The sequence below is a fragment of the Falco peregrinus genome, chromosome 3 (genome assembly GCF_023634155.1).
Source record: "Falco peregrinus isolate bFalPer1 chromosome 3, bFalPer1.pri, whole genome shotgun sequence".
In the NCBI taxonomy this organism is placed as follows: domain Eukaryota; kingdom Metazoa; phylum Chordata; class Aves; order Falconiformes; family Falconidae; genus Falco; species Falco peregrinus.
In genome coordinates, this window is record NC_073723.1 from 91,152,082 (window position 1) to 91,168,065 (window position 15,984).

The window sequence follows — 15,984 nt, forward strand, 5'->3', positions numbered from 1 at the left end:
GCGGGCAGGGCGGTAACGCACCGCGGGGCGCAGGCCGCGCCGAGCTGCCCGCGGGGCCTCCGCACCAGCGCGGGCGGGGGCCGCTACGGCGGGACCGCACCGTGAGGGGCGAGGGCGGGCCACAGAGCGACCACCCCCCGCCCGCCTGCTGGGGGAAAAGGCTGGGAGGCGGCCGCGCTGGGGACGCCCGCCTGAGCGAAGGGAGCCCAGCCGCCCCCGCGGCCAACGGCAGCAGCGCCCGCCCGGCGCGGCGTGAAGCCGAACGGCGGGAGCAGGCGCTGCCGGGACTTGCAGGCGGGCGGCGCGGAACTGCACATCCCAGCGGCCCCCACGCACCGCGCCCCCCCTCCCCTCCCCAGCGCGGTCACGTTGTGTTTATTGGCGAGGCCCCGCCCCGCCGCGCGAGCGGTGGCGTCACCCTCGCGAGCCTCCCGCGCTCGGCGGCCCTTGTCAGCAGCGAGGCGGGGGCTGTTTAATATTCATGAGGCGCGGGGAGCCGGCGGGAGCGCGGGGAGCGGCGGCCGGCGCACTCGCCCTCTGCCTGCCTAATGGCGCTCGCGACAGCTGGGGAGCGGGGCTGAGCCGGGCGCGCGGCGCGAGGGCACCGGCGGAATGCGCCCCGCTGCTACGTAATCCCCCCCGGGACGCGACGCCGCGCTCCGCTCGGCCCCCCCCCGCGCCGCGCCGGGCCGCCGAGCGGCGCTCCCAGCAGGGCGGCGGCGGCGGCATCCCCGGCCCCGCGGGCGATGGAGCCCGCGCAGCAACGAGCGAGAGAAGCCCCGGCGGCGGGCGGCGGGCGGGGGGAGCTGGAGAGCGGCTCCCCGGGCAGGAGGAGTCAGGCGGCGCCCGGCGCGGAGAGCGGCGTGGAGCCGTCGGGCGGCGGCGGAGGGCAGCTGGACGGTAAAGGAGCCGGCGGCCCGCGGAGGAGGCGAGGGGGAGCTGGCGGCTTCGCTCCCCCCGCGGCGCTGGCGGCCAGCGGGACCCCGGCGGCCCCCGGCGGGGCCGGCAACGCCAACTCCCTGCTCCTGCGGCGGGGGAGGCTGAAGAGGAACCTCTCCGCTGCCGCCTCCTCGCCCGCCGCTGCCCCCGGCGCCGCGCTGGGCACCCGCAGCTTGGACAGGAAAGCGCTGCTGCTGAAGCCGCCTCGGCAGCTGCAGCCCCTGCAGCCCCCGGAGCGGGACTGGGTGCGGCGGGACCTGCAGCGGGGCTGCGTCCACGTCTACGAGCGCCACATGAACTGCTACCTGCGCCCGGTGCTCTGCACCCTGGAGACCACAGCGGCCGAGGTGGCCGCCCGCCTGCAGCAGCTCGGCCACCGGGGCGGCAGCAGCGTGGTGCGGGTGCTGGGCAAAGCGGGCGCACCGCCGCAGCCCCCGCCCGAGCCCGAGCCGGCGGCGGCGGCCCCCGCCGAGGCGCCGCCCGAGCCGGCGGCGGAGGGGCAGCGGCCGCCGCCGGAGGAGAGGCCGAGGAGCCGGCGAGGGACGCGGAGCGGGCTGGCCGGAGGAGACCGCGGGGAGGCGGCGAGGCCAGGGCGCTTGCCGCTGGGCGGCAGCGCCGAGGAGGGCGACTCGGCCGGCGGCCGGCCGAGCCCGGCGCCCTCTGACTTGAGCCCCGGGGCGCCGCCGGCCGAGCTGTACCTGGCGGGGCCGCCGCTCTCCTGCCCCTCCCTCCTGGGGGAGCTGGGGCCGGCCGGCTCCGACACAGAGAGCTTCAGCCCCAGCGCCGAGAGCGTCTCCGACCGGCTGGATCCCTACAGCAGCGGCGGTTCGTCCTCCTCGGAGGAGCTGGAGGCGGAGCCGGTGCCCCCCCGACGGAGTGGAAGCAGGTGCGGGGCCGGGCCGGGCCCCCCGCTGCCCAGGGGAGCTGCCCCCGGGGCGGGCAGGGGGGGCGCCGGCGGGCGCGGCCGGCGGGCGGGAGCTGCTGGCGGGGGCCGCGCCGCCGGGGCCGCCCGCCCTGTACGTGCAGCTCCACGGGGAGACCAGCCGGCGGCTGGAGGCCCACGAGAAGCCGCTGCAGATCCAGAACGACTACCTCTCCCAGCTGGGCTTCCGGGACCTGTGGCGGGTGCAGGAGGAGGGCATGGACTCGGAGACCGGCTGCCTCATCCGCTTCTACGCCGGTGAGCGGGGCGGAGGCGGGCGACCCTTGGGAGGGGGCGACTTCGGGGCGGGCGGGCGCGGCCCCGGCCGGCGGGGTCGGGGTGAGGAGAGGGCGGGCGGGCGGCTGGGCGCTGCCCCTCCACCGGGGCGGCCGCGGGGCTGCCCCTCTCACGGGGAAGGTGCCCGCGGGCGTCGCCGCGCAGGGGAGGGGCCGTGCGGGGAGGTCCCCGGCGGCGGGCAGGGCTGCCCCAAGCCGGCGGCCGGGGGAAGTCGGGGTGCCGGCGGAGCTCCAGGCTGCCCCGAGGCTGTGCCAGGGCAGCCTCCCCTCCGCTCGGCGCCTGGGTAATGGAGGTCGCTCTCCCGCTGTGTGCCGTTTCCAGCAGCGGCGCTGGGCGTTCGAGGTTAACTCGGCCTTAATCTACCGCTTTCCCCAGCGACGGGAAACGCGCCGGTGCCGCTGCCGCTGCCGGGGACCGGAGGGCGAAGGGCGCTCCCCGGTGTCCGCAGGGCGCTGGCGGCGCGGCGGCTGCGGGGCGCTCCGGGACCGCCTGGCGGCGGCGCGGGGGGCGCGGCGGCGGGCTCGGCCGGGGGAGCTGCGCGCCGGGCTGCTCCTGAAATAGGTCGCAACTGTGCGGGGCGCGCACGTTGCCCAGCTGAGAACGGTGCATTCCCGCAGACAAAACCCTGTGCTTCCGTGCTGTTGGCGGTTGGGATCGGTTTTCCCGTTGATTAGCGTAGCGGGACTTCGCTGAAAGCCTGGGGCAGTAGGCGAGGAAAGTACACGAGTACAGGACGTTCTCTTTGAAAGCAGGGTAGTCAAAACCTCCGTAATGAAAAGGCAGAAGCTTTTAATGTAGCTTTGCTGTTACGGCTTACAGTACAGAATTTTGGGAGCATTGGGTGGAAAAGTTAGCTCCCACGTTGTAATTATGCAACCTTCTGCAGTTTGGGAGAGGTTTAAAAATACCTTGTGTGTCAGTTGAATTGGTTTGTATGAAATACTGTGATCTTGGAACTCCCTGGGTTTTAACTGTCCTGTCCGTCTCTCCGACAAGGAGAAATTGTTTAATGTCCAAGTAAGCATTCCAACACCTGGTAAGTTTGCTTGTGAAATGGGTAAATGTGGTATCCAAAGCTAAGGTCATGCTAGTGGAGTAGCAAATGCCATCCATCCCCTTGCCGGCTTGGCTGAGCGGGGTGATCCTTCACTGAACCGTGAGAATTCAGTGCTTTTAACTGTGAAAAATAACGAGATTCTTCTTCCCTCGAGTGAATGCCACTGAATGTCAAATAGAGGCGGTAATGGCGGGGTGGGAAGGAGAGCAGTACGATAGATAAGTGCCCTTCTTTATTCAGGAGAGAATGTGGGAGTGGTGGTGAGTGGTCAGTTCAGCCTTTCTTCAGATTTCTTGGTCTGTTGTATAATGACCCCAGCGTAATGAGTGCAGAAGTAGTGTTTGTACAAGGGGTTGGGTTGACAGAAATACATTAGATTATGCTTGGGTTAGAAAGGAGCTAAAATACTTTTTTTTCCCCAGATGATGATGGTGGTCTGCATGTTTCTCCACTGAGCTGTTTGAGGGTGGAAGTCAGCAGGTGATGCTGGAAGGGATGTTGGCTTCCTGTATTTCCAGTTATCCCAGTGTTAAATGAGGATGCACAGATATGTTTTAAAATGGGACAGCTGTGTGCATCCTTTCCCTAACAGGATGTGTTCTAAAGAAAACACAATCAGAAAACATAACTGAGTCTTACACACAGTTAACCGTTTGCATGTAGCTTTTATGCATTAAATAATTCTTTATGCTAAATGTGGAGGTTCCAACTCTGTTTTATTTCAGTGGCTCAACTTGATTGCTAATGTAACTTGTACATTTGGGACTACTTTGTACAAAACTACTAAATAGGAATGTATTTTTATATGCATACATAGGATTAAATTAATGCAAATTTATTTCGCAAGTTCACATGCTAAGAAGTATGCTTCTGTACTTCCGAAGTGCAGTGTTTTTTGAAATCCTTCTCTTTGAAGGGATCTGTAATTAACATTTAAACCACCTGTGATCAGGTGCTTGTAGCAGAATGGTTGCAGCATCTAATATACCAGACCAGCCAAAACCAGCTAAGAAAATATTACTGTCGTGTAATCATACTGATTTTATGTAACTGTCTTGGCAGGTTGTCTCTGCTTCCTTATTTTATACACACCCACCCCCACCCCACCCCCAAAGATGAAAGGGAGGGAAGGAGAGGCACTTAAAAAGAATACTCATCAAATTAAACTGGAAAAGGGAGCGGTTTTTGGCCCCGAAGTTAGGGTGTTTTGCTTAGGAGAAGTACCTTTTTTTTTTTTTTTTAATAAATGATCCTCTAGGATCATACCCTAAGGAAAGCTTTAGAACAGTGATTTCCTGTTTGCCTGGGACTTCATTGGTTTAAGCAGCCTGGCTTGTCCCAGTAGATAAGAGAACCACTAGCATCTCTATCCCTGTAATTTCCTGCATGCTGTCTCAGTAGGATTTGGGGATCCTGGTCTTGTACCGATGTAAAATGGCATAAACCTAGGCTGGATTTATTGCATTGCTCCTAAAAAGAATTCTTTCACCTAATCCCCTTGGAGTTGGGAGAGAAGAGGGCACAGTGGTGACTTTCGGGTTTTTTTTTATTCCTGGGGAGAGACAGTTTTAAGGCTGGAAGACTGCTATACTGAAGCTTGACGTTAACAGACTCCAAATAAGATGGTACAGCCAATGGTTGTACTGATTACTGTAGGTTGGTAATATGTCTAGTTGTGAAATCTGGAAAATACAGATTTAAAAAAAAAAAAATTGCAAGGAGAATTGCGGAGAATCAGCATTTTTTTACTTTGACAAAACAGCTTTCTTAATAAGCAGCAGTCCACAAACATTCTGCAAATGAAATATCTGTTCTTTTAATGCAGAATTCCAAATTTAAAAGCCCCCAAACGTGATACTGGGATGGTAAAAGTACTTTCTGTACTTTGCCTTGGTTTGTTTCAGAATGTGGTTAATGCATCTTTATTTTGGTATCTCCTCTTCTTTTCTTACTTTAGAGTGTGGCTTATTTCTTCAGTCTCTTGACTCTGAGCATTAAACAGATAATGCTGTTGCCAAAACAGAACAGAATCCCCTACAGCTTCAAGGATCTGATCCTACTCCCTGTAATAACAATTTGAGCAGAACTGGGTGTTATTGACTGGTCATACTTGTCAACTATGTCAGCTTTTCTTTGTTGAAATCTATCTCAACAAAAGATGCTGTCCTCAAAGTTTGAAATACTTAATCTCTATTTAAAAGGATATGGTTAAATAGCTTTTCACTGACATATTACGTTACAGTTATGGAACTGTGTAAGAATCTGTGGTGCAATTACAGTCATGGTATTGTCACTGGGAGACCGATCAGATCAGACTTACTAAACTGTTCCTAAAACCATAAGAAGGCTCTAATCCAGAGGGCTTCTTGCAAACAAGTTACGGTATCCCTTATTGCTCTCTAAAAATAATTTTTCTAAAACATGAGTTGTCCAAGTGGCCTTGACTTCTCTGTAATTTGTCTGTAGGAGGAAAAATAGAGTAATGCACCAATCTCATAATTTAAAAACTGCAAACCCCCCTTATTTGTCTTGAGACTTTAGATCAAGAGTAAGTGTAGAATCATATGCAGTGCTGTGTTCGGGAGCATGGCAAGGAGCATGAGTAACATGATCTTGGTCTTGAAGACTGGTTCGGTACAATGGATGTTTGAGGCTTTTTTGTTTTACTACTGAAAGGTGATGTTGTTTGTGATTCTGGCACTTGGCCATCATTAAATTCTCCGCTCTTTGATGTGACATAGGGCTTCAGCACCTGCTGGCGTCATCAAATATATCACTTTTGAGTAGATGATTGCCTATAGGCAGAATATTAAGAAATGCCAGATGTAATTAGGGGTGTTAATTTTACAACTGGCTGTCACATTTTATTTGTGAAGAGATGCTTTTTGCTCATGTGACCTTTTAGAAAGCTGCGAGGAGAAACAAATCCAGTTTTGTCTTAAAATTCATTACAAGGAATGTTTGTATGAAGATAAGGGTGGGAAGATATTTTCAGGATCAGTTGCAGTAATCTAAGCAATTGTTTGGTTGATTTATTTTTAATTAAGAAGTACACTTAGTAGTTGGGGTCACATTAAGACTTGAAGCTACAAGGATGGAAACATGGTTTTAGATGCCTACTCTTACATGGAAACACTGTAGGCCTGGCAATGCTGAATGTTGTGGAATGTGACATGTATCGAATCGATAGCTGCTTGGTGCAGTTCAGCTATTTAGCTCATTGGTAAACTCGATTTAAGATGACTAAGTGCCATTTGAGGGGGTGGAAATGTGCCAAGGACAGACCTGCTTCTTCACTGAGGGTAGGAGAACAGCTGTGCCCTGAAGAGCTGCCTTTGGAGCACTGACTTAGTTCTGAAATCCATTTATCTTAGTTAACATGAAATAAATTAATTCACATTAGTGCGAATGGATGTTTTTTTTACAGATGTGATTGGATAGGAGAGGTCTCTGTGAACTTGTCTGAAACTGAAAGGGAAAAAAATCTCTGCCTAGGGCTGCAATGTTCTTGATTTTGATTTTTATTTTTTTTCCTTCCTAACATGACTTGGATGTACATTCTTTTACCTTGTAATCATTTATGTTTTGGCATCTCCTGCAGAGAGAAGTTATACCTAAAACTTGCCACTTTGGGAAATTACCTCATTTCAAATATATAACTTGTTTAAAGCCAAGCTTTGTCCTTGGTGGGACCAAAGCAGTGAAATTTCTAGTCTGGTTCTGCAGGAAAGTTTAAAATGGCTGCAGTGCCTTTGGCTTGCTCCACCTGTTCATGTGCATAGCCATTTGCTTATCTCCTTGCAGTTGGAATGGGGTCTTTCTAAGGTAGGCAGTTTTGGGGGCTCTGAGGGCACAGTGGCCTTTCCTGCGCAGGAGGAGCCCTGCAGATAATGCTGGAATGCTGCTGAGGCCGCAGCTGAGCTTGGTATGTGACAGCTGTTAAGTACAATGGTTTTTGCAACTTTAAAATTCCGTTGTACTCCTGGCTAGCATCCATAATTTAAGTATGTGTGAAGTACCAACACGGGAAATTTCAGTGTGATGTACAGAAGAGTTACTATATATACTAAATATGTAGTACCTAAACTGATATGTCCAGGAGCAGAATTTCCTCACTGCTGTGCAGAATACACAGAATACAGCATTCTTTTTTTTTTTTTTTTTTCTTCTCTTTCTTTTCTCTGTATGTATCTTGATACTACCCCCTCTTCCCAGATCTCACCAGTTATTTCCCTTTTTCCTTTTTTTTTTTTTTTTTTTTTTCCTTGAAACTGTGCATAAACATCCTCTTGATGATGGAACTGCTGGTATACCTAAAAGCCCTTGTGCAATTAAAACATCCATCTGTTCTGTTAGGGCACTGACAGACTGCGATGCATCTAAAGCACTACATGGCTCTTGGGAAGATACTACTTAATAGTACTTAAAAAAGAAACATTCATTTGAAACAGTGTTAGCAACTGGTAGGTGCTTCTTAATTACCAAAAATTACTTGGTAGTTTTATAAAACCATATAAAGAGAAATTTCTTTGGTCTCTAAATGATCCCCTAGAAAAGAGCAATATCAAGCACCATGTCTGAGAAGGTCAGTTCGAAAACTATGCATACAGAATTCCATAGAATAGAATCTTGAGAGAGAAATCCTGAAGAGTGCTGCTTGTTACACTCAGCTTTTTAGTTTGGAGGGGACCTGTACCTTGCACACTTATAGCTATATTTCCCTCTACCTTTAAGAGGTGGTCATTTTAAATTGTTTCAGCTATTAGTGTCTTGATTTAGGAGGGGAAAGAAAAAAAAAAAAAAAAAGAAAATGAAACCAAAGACTGACTTTCTGTTTGCCTTGGATAGTAGAAGCAAAGGCTTAGTCTTCAGTATTTCATGATGTCACTGCTTGTGGAATGGAGCACACTGGCATTTTAGATCAGATAAATCTGCGCATGGACTTGTTCTCAGCTTCCCTTGACTCAATTTTATTGCTCTATTTTAGAACTTTTGCTCAAATGAGGATTTGCACTCTGGGAAGCTGTATGTCTGAAATAGCCCTGTATTAACTTTATTCTGTGACCCAGCGAACTGAATATTGTGTTTACCTTTGAGCATTTTTTTTTTTTTTTGGTAAGGTCTCTTGGTGTGGATTCAAATGGAATAGGCTGATGCTTGGAGTCAGTTGCAGTTGTGTGAGGAAACTGACTCAAGTAAAAAGGATGGAGTGGGGTGTACTAATGACTCTTCTGTTTTGTAAGCTTTTCTATCTTGGCCATGCAATTCCAGCTTACTTTTTCCTTCTCAAAGCTGCTTAAGAGAAATGCAATGAACCTTTGTAAACAACTAAAAAGTTTTAAACTTGGTGAAAAATGAATGTGTCGTAACTTTTTCTAGATTTGGCTCTAAGATGGGAATCCTGAAATACTAAGCTTCTCACAAGATATTAAGAAACTTCAGAGGAAGACAATGTCCTCATTTTTAAGATGGTCGATACAGTCTAGATTATGGTAATCAATTGTCAGATTGGAAACCTAAGTTAAAATTCCAACTGTGTGCTAATGACAGAGTTGTGTATAGATTTGAGGTAGTTAAGCTCTACAGATTTTATGTTGGAAAGTTTCTGTGAAAATTCTAGATTTTCAGCTTCATGCTTCACTTAAAAGTGCCTAATTTTATTCTTTGTGTAATTTCTGTCCTTAACATAAATATAATTTTCAAAAAATAACCAGTGACAAATTCTAATTAAATGTTTTCCCATTGATTGGTGTTAAATACCAAAACAGTCTTAGGTATTGGAGAATTTTAAACTTAAGTCTTTTTATTTATGATATATTTTAATTGCCTTTTAATTTACTTTTTGTCATATGTGTGCTATCTAATAAAATGTTACACGCAAAGAATAAGCATCATCTGCCTGTTGGAATGCAGCAGCTGTCGTAACAGCATGGAAGGACCTATGTGGGTTGTAACTGAATAACACTATTGTGTCCCACTGAAATTTTGTTCAGGATTTCGGGTAGGCAAAATTAATAGTATAACCAGGTTTTTTGTGGTGTCCGGGCTGGGACAGCCGCTTATGGGTGTGTGTGTGTGTGTTTTTAAAAAAAACCAAAGCACTGGCAGGAATTGCCATTTGGATTCCTGTCTGTAAGTTACCACAGCTGTGGTCACCCCCTCCATGCACTCTGCCACTGTCACATAAAATCATTTAGTTATGTAAGTTGATAATCCAAATTCTTTTTGCCAGTTGCCACAATCAGGATTCCTTTTGCTCCCCTGTTCAGCTAACTAGCTCGTCCTGGCCCTTTGGGACTGATGTCTGAGACTTTCTGCTCCTGTGGTTGTGGTTAAAATATAAGGAAGAATGGGAATTTTGCCAAATCTCGTGGGTTTTTTTGCACACCAACACTCTCCCCCCCCCCCCCCCCCCCCCCCCCCCAAGTTATTTAGGGGGCAAAAATTGTTCTTTGAAGAATATTGCATTTAAAAATGACAACTGTTAAATTGGGAAGAAAGGCCTCCTGGAGTGAAGAGTCATTTAATTTCACAACATAGCATACTATTCTTTGAAGCTTTTTCTGTCGATGGGGAAGTAAAATTTCTTCCAGCTGGCTTTGACTTATTTGGAGGGATGCTGAAAATACTCGTTGCCCAACTAACTGTGTTCCTCGATGTGAATAAGCTAAGAATAACTATTTACATATTGATGTAAAATACTGAGTTTCAGTGGATTTTTTTCTCTGGTTTTATCTGGCTTAGTTCTCGGTGTATAAGGAAAGTGGAATTCTGTAAGTGGAGAAGATTTTTGAAGTTTAACTCAACATTTTTTGTGGGTCAGAGGTAAATTTGGCCCTCTACAGGCTATTAATTGTTCCTGGTCTTGTCCAATGGCAACGGGAATCCTCAAACCAACTTCACTAGGATCTGAATTGTATTCATAATTCTCAAAACCCCATAATAGCCACTTGAACCGGTTCCTCTCATCTGCAAGCACTCCAAGTGCCATGCCAACTTATTTAAATAAAGACAAAACAAATGGGCCTTGCTCCAAGGGGTAACGAGATGCTGGAATGCCTTTGAAGTTCAGGACCCTAGGCTGTAGGTGCGATTTACATAAACCTCGTTAGGTAATCTGAATGCAGTTTCTTTTCCTGTTTGTTCGATTTATGAAGCTTTGTGTCCAAAGAGAAAGAGATAGTAAGACCTGTAATTAAGACAAGTAGCAAGCCACTCCTTGTCTGAATGCTGCTCTGGCGAGGAGAGAGTTTCAGATGCAGCATTAAGGGTAGAACAAAACCTGTGATTCAGGCACCTTCAGTTGATAGGGATAATACCAACTCTTTCCCTTTGAAAAAGCTGCATGCCTCTTTAAACAATAACTGTGCCTAGTTCAACCGAATATTTGCTTTAAAATAAATGGTACAGAAAAGCTTAAAGTTCTTACTAGCAACGATTTTTGATTTTATGTACACCATAGATGGTCTGTCTAAGCAGCTCTCATGAGTTTTAAAGCTACCTTGAAAGTAGGACGTTTCTAAGTGGACAGTGAGTTTTTTCCGATCAGAACTGCATACAATGATGTTTTGTTGTTCTCAATCAACCACTTGCTTTTTCTTCCTGTCTGATCCTCTTTAACCTTTTTTTAAAGCAGATAAGAAGCAGTAGCAATGAGTTTGTGGTAAGAGCACTGCAAGCAGCAAAGCTAACTTGATACGCAATCTGCTTGCTCATATGATTGGTCAGATCTACCAGTGACGACTTATAACCAGTTATTTTATGATTGCTGACTCAAATTCTAAGTGCTGGGGGAATGTATTTTTCCTTCTACTGTGTGTTACTTAGTGGGACAGATGGACCTCTGGGGGACAACGCAGAAGTAGGTTTATTTATTAAACATAATTATGTCTGAGACAACCTAATATTGTATGTCACAATTGGCTTTCGCATCTATGTATATTTGCTTTCATGCTATGAAGCTTGCCTGTTGGAATAAAAAAATTAATGACAAAAACTGTTATGAATGAAGTGGTGGAAGAAGGCTAGCGTGTACAATGTACTGAAGTTAACAGGTTGGGAGCTTTTGGTTTCTGGTACCAGTATTGCATGGCTACAAACACAAAGGCAAGATAGTTTGCAGGTTGTCAATGGGAATATTTCTCAAAGTGAAGTTAAATCACATATGTGTGGGAGATGCAATTTAACATTTCAGAAATACCAACAGGAGCTTGTTGAAAGCTGTGTAATACGTAATTATACGAAAGGGCTCCCCCTGCCCCCCATTTCAGTCCTGGAGTTGAGGATTTTTAATGTACTGTCTTGATAAAAGCGTGGAGCTCATAGTGTGGTTGTATGGATTGAAATTTCAATGGTTAGAAGTAGACCTGAGTTTGTATCCTTTCAGAGCAAGCAGTTAACATTTCTGTCCAGGGTGTCCGAGCTAATAAAAGGGAGGATTGGCTGAAAATGGGAATCTGGACTCTTTGAAGTGTCCAAGCTCTCTGAAGTAGCTGTGGATGTGAGGCTTTTTTGTTTTTTTTTTTTTTTTTGTGTGGCATGAAAATTATGGTCCCTTGTTTGTATCAACCAAAATAGAATCTGTAATCTGTATATTCCCTGTGAATAAACTGAAGATTAGTGATACATTTCAGACTATTAAATGCAGAAAGTGTTTCCATTTCATAAGTTCCAGAACAATGGTATCAACTGTATAAGTACATTCATTCCCCTTAAGATTAGACTATAGCACTGAGTGTGTCTCTTTAATCTTCTTAATGAAATGACAACTTTAATTCCTGCTAATATGAGAAGAGTAATTACGTTATTTTACTTTATTCTACTTTACAGATTCCATCTTGGAAGTGTCCCTTGTAAGAAAAACTATTTTGGAATGTTTCTTTTCTGAATTCATGTGATAAAAATTCTAGTTTATTTTGTAACTTCCGTTTTTTTCATCATTGAAACCTAGAATGAAAATATCTTCATCAGTATCGTTAGATATCATAGTACAGAGATTAAGATGCTTTATAGCCTGCAGTGGACTAAGCCATATTTCTTCTGTCAGTGTCAGAATAAGCGTTTATCTGGAGAAAATGGTCTACTACAGCCTGGGGTACAATAATGTATTTAATTGCAACACCAGGTGGGGTGTGATCCTTTACATAGTGCTCCACTGGAGTGTGGGCAGATTCAGCACCTCTCGCTGCTTCGGTTTTGTGTTAATATGAGCGTATTTTGAGTTCCTGGCAAATAACTGATATTACTTACACTCTGGAGATGAGGGAATGCAGATTTGTCACCTTAGTTGTGAACAGTGCTGCCTTGAGGCTGTCAGGAGATTGCAAAGCACAGATCAGCTGTAGATACTTTTACCCTACAATATGCAGCTAAAATATTTTTTTTTTTTTTCCCTCCCTCCTTTTTCCCTCCCTCCTTTTTCCCTCCCTCCTTTTTCCCTCCCTCCTTTTTCCCTCCCTCCTTTTTCCCTCCCTCCTTTTTCCCTCCCTCCTTTTTCCCTCCCTCCTTTTTCCCTCCCTCCTTTTTCCCTCCCTCCTTTTTCCCTCCCTCCTTTTTCCCCTCCCTCCTTTTTCCCTCCCTCCTTTTTCCCTCCCTCCTTTTTCCCTCCCTCCTTTTTCCCTCCCTCCTTTTTCCCTCCCTCCTTTTTCCCTCCCTCCTTTTTCCCTCCCTCCTTTTTCCCTCCCTCCTTTTTCCCTCCCTCCTTTTTCCCTCCCTCCTTTTTCCCTCCCTCCTTTTTCCCTCCCTCCTTTTTCCCTCCCTCCTTTTTCCCTCCCTCCTTTTTCCCTCCCTCCTTTTTCCCTCCCTCCTTTTTCCCTCCCTCCTTTTTCCCTCCCTCCTTTTTCCCTCCCTCCTTTTTCCCTCCCTCCTTTTTCCCTCCCTCCTTTTTCCCTCCCTCCTTTTTCCCTCCCTCCTTTTTCCCTCCCTCCTTTTTCCCTCCCTCCTTTTTCCCTCCCTCCTTTTTCCCTCCCTCCTTTTTCCCTCCCTCCTTTTTCCCTCCCTCCTTTTTCCCTCCCTCCTTTTTCCCTCCCTCCTTTTTCCCTCCCTCCTTTTTCCCTCCCTCCTTTTTCCCTCCCTCCTTTTTCCCTCCCTCCTTTTTCCCTCCCTCCTTTTTCCCTCCCTCCTTTTTCCCTCCCTCCTTTTTTCCCTCCCTCCTTTTTCCCTCCCTCCTTTTTCCCTCCCTCCTTTTTCCCTCCCTCCTTTTTCCCTCCCTCCTTTTTCCCTCCCTCCTTTTTCCCTCCCTCCTTTTTCCCTCCCTCCTTTTTCCCCTCCCTCCTTTTTCCCTCCCTCCTTTTTCCCTCCCTCCTTTTTCCCTCCCTCCTTTTTCCCTCCCTCCTTTTTCCCTCCCTCCTTTTTCCCTCCCTCCTTTTTCCCTCCCTCCTTTTTCCCTCCCTCCTTTTCTCCCTCCCTCCTTTTTTCCCTCCCTCCTTTTTCCCTCCCTCCTTTTTCCCTCCCTCCTTTTTCCCTCCCTCCTTTTTTCCCTCCCTCCTTTTTCCCTCCCTCCTTTTTCCCTCCCTCCTTTTTCCCTCCCTCCTTTTTCCCTCCCTCCTTTTTCCCTCCCTCCTTTTTTCCCTTTTCTTGTGGAGAAGAGCTTTAATTGTAGCATGGTTAACACAGGGCTGAAAAAATAAATAAGCAAAATCCTCTCCAGAAAGTCCCAGCGCACAGCTACAACAAATTGCTTTGCCTGTTTATGTTAACAATGTAGGATCAGGCAACAGTGTAGTCAAAAGAGATTGAAAAAGCACAGCCTTAAAGGGGTTTAAGGTATATTGTACTTTTGTATTGTAGAAACGAGCAGTATTGTAGAAACGAGCACGTGAAAAATTTGGTTTGTTTTTTGTTTAAATAAAAAAAATCCTTTTTCACATGTATGTTTTTCACCCATCGGTACATCTCTTGTAAATGTAGGGTTTTAAGAGGCAAAGGTTGTGGCCTACATAATGTTCTCGAAGTGCTTGTCTCTAAGAAAAATTTGTGAACTAGTTATGAAACTACAAAGCAAGGCTAATCTTGCATAGTAATAATTGGATGTACTGAATCTTTAATGTTAAACTGACTTGTAAACAGTGGTATTACATGGGGAATATCCGTAAAGCTTATGCTTTTCAGCAATGTGTGCAGCAAATGTAGAGGAAATTCAGCACTTGGCAGTGCTTTCTTGCTAGCTGTCACCAGGTAAGCTGGGCATGATCAACTGGTCAAGTTAAAAAAATAAGCAGTTAGCAATCATTGTCCTTTCTGAATTGTGGACAAAGGTTCTGCTAAGGTATGTGGTGTAGTCCAAGTCTAGTCTTGTCTTGTAGCCCTGAAAAAGGATCGATTCCTGGTAAGCAGGTTGTGGGGACTCGGTGTCCAGGAGAGGACTGCGCATGTGTACTTGCCATGGGGAAATGCAAGAGTAACTGCAATTTTCATAGGGGTGCACTGGTCTTGCACCTATATGTTGTCTTCATTCTGTGAGGTTCTTGACAATGTCGCACTTAAAGAATTGATGAATTGCCTTTCTGGATGTGGTATTGTTACTTCAAGTTTGCCTAGATGCTGTGCCTGTTGGCAAGCCTTGGTCAGACGTGTTATTTGACACTGTCTTCAATAGGTCCTTTGGCCATTGCGCCTTAGCACTCTGCGGGTTTTTGGGTTGCACTGGCTTTTTGCATTCAGGTTTCACTTGTGCTCAGCTCTTTATTGCTCATATCCACTAATTTTTCTAAACAGATAGGGTATGTACTCAGTTAAAAATCCTTTGAGCCTTTTTCCATAGACATGGTTATACTGCTTTGCAGCAAAATGTGTAGTTGTTCAAAGACAGTTGGAGACTAATGTCTGACCTTCATACCTCATGTAGATGCTGTCCATACCAAAACAAATGCTGTGGCATAGAGTTAATACCCACTAACCTTTTCATAGCAGAAATGTCTGAATATAGCAGTGTTTCCATCCACAGTAGCAGAGAAACAGCACAATATCCTTATTTCCCTAACAAAAAATTAGGCAAACATTGTCTTATCATCTATACATAAACATCCTGTTTTGTCTTTTCGGATTCTCTTGGGCATTTGCTTCTCTGCACTGGAGTTACTGCTGTTCTTTTGGCAACTCATGTTTAGAAGAGTATACCCTCGTGGGACTGTCTGCAGGCAGGCATGCCTGGCTTCTTTGCTTTGAATGTGAGTATTTGTTTGCGTCCCTTCTTGTTAGTGAAAAGCGTGGCCATAGCTAGTTTCAGGTCTCATTAAGCCATGTTGGCATGGCCACTAATCTGAGCATTTCACTGTGACTTGAATTGATGGAAGGCTGTCACCTTTCTGGAGGTGCTGGTATTGGTAGAGGTGTCACGTGTAACAGGCCGAGTTCCCGAATAGTAATTGGGGTTAGCTGAACTGATGAGTAGACTGATTTGTGCATCACTTTAATCGTTCCTGCTATGTGCTGTTCTCACCCTATCCATTTTGTTGCATGTATGTGAGACTGTTGAGAGATTTGGTGGAAGGTAAGAGGAAGTTGCACAATTTTGTTTCCTAATGACTTCTAAGGCCATTATGAGTGCATTCATTCCTTGCTAGTTGTAAAGAGAGGGAAGGTAGGACATGGTTGGAAAAAAATGTAGAGGTTTTGCCTTTTCACTGTTTGCTGTTGTAGTTACTCTTATTCATGTGTGTGCTTTAGTTTTTACTGAAGGCAGTTGAAGTGAAAAGAGGATTTAAATGCTGACATATGAGTGCATCTGGTCAGGGGTTGAAGGTAGAGAGGTAAACACTATTGTAGCTTG

At 47.0% G+C, this 15,984-nt stretch overlaps 1 protein-coding gene across 1 annotated transcript in view; it reads left to right on the forward strand.

Annotated features, from left to right (window-relative positions):
- Positions 1-508: 508 nt before the first annotated feature.
- Positions 509-15,984, forward strand: part of PHLPP1 (PH domain and leucine rich repeat protein phosphatase 1) — a 144,414-nt gene continuing 128,938 nt past the window's right edge. Inside the window, 2 exon segments of the mRNA XM_055800817.1 lie at positions 509-1,799; positions 1,801-2,119. Coding sequence (XP_055656792.1) covers positions 747-1,799; positions 1,801-2,119 — 1,372 coding nt within the window. The 5' untranslated portion in view covers positions 509-746.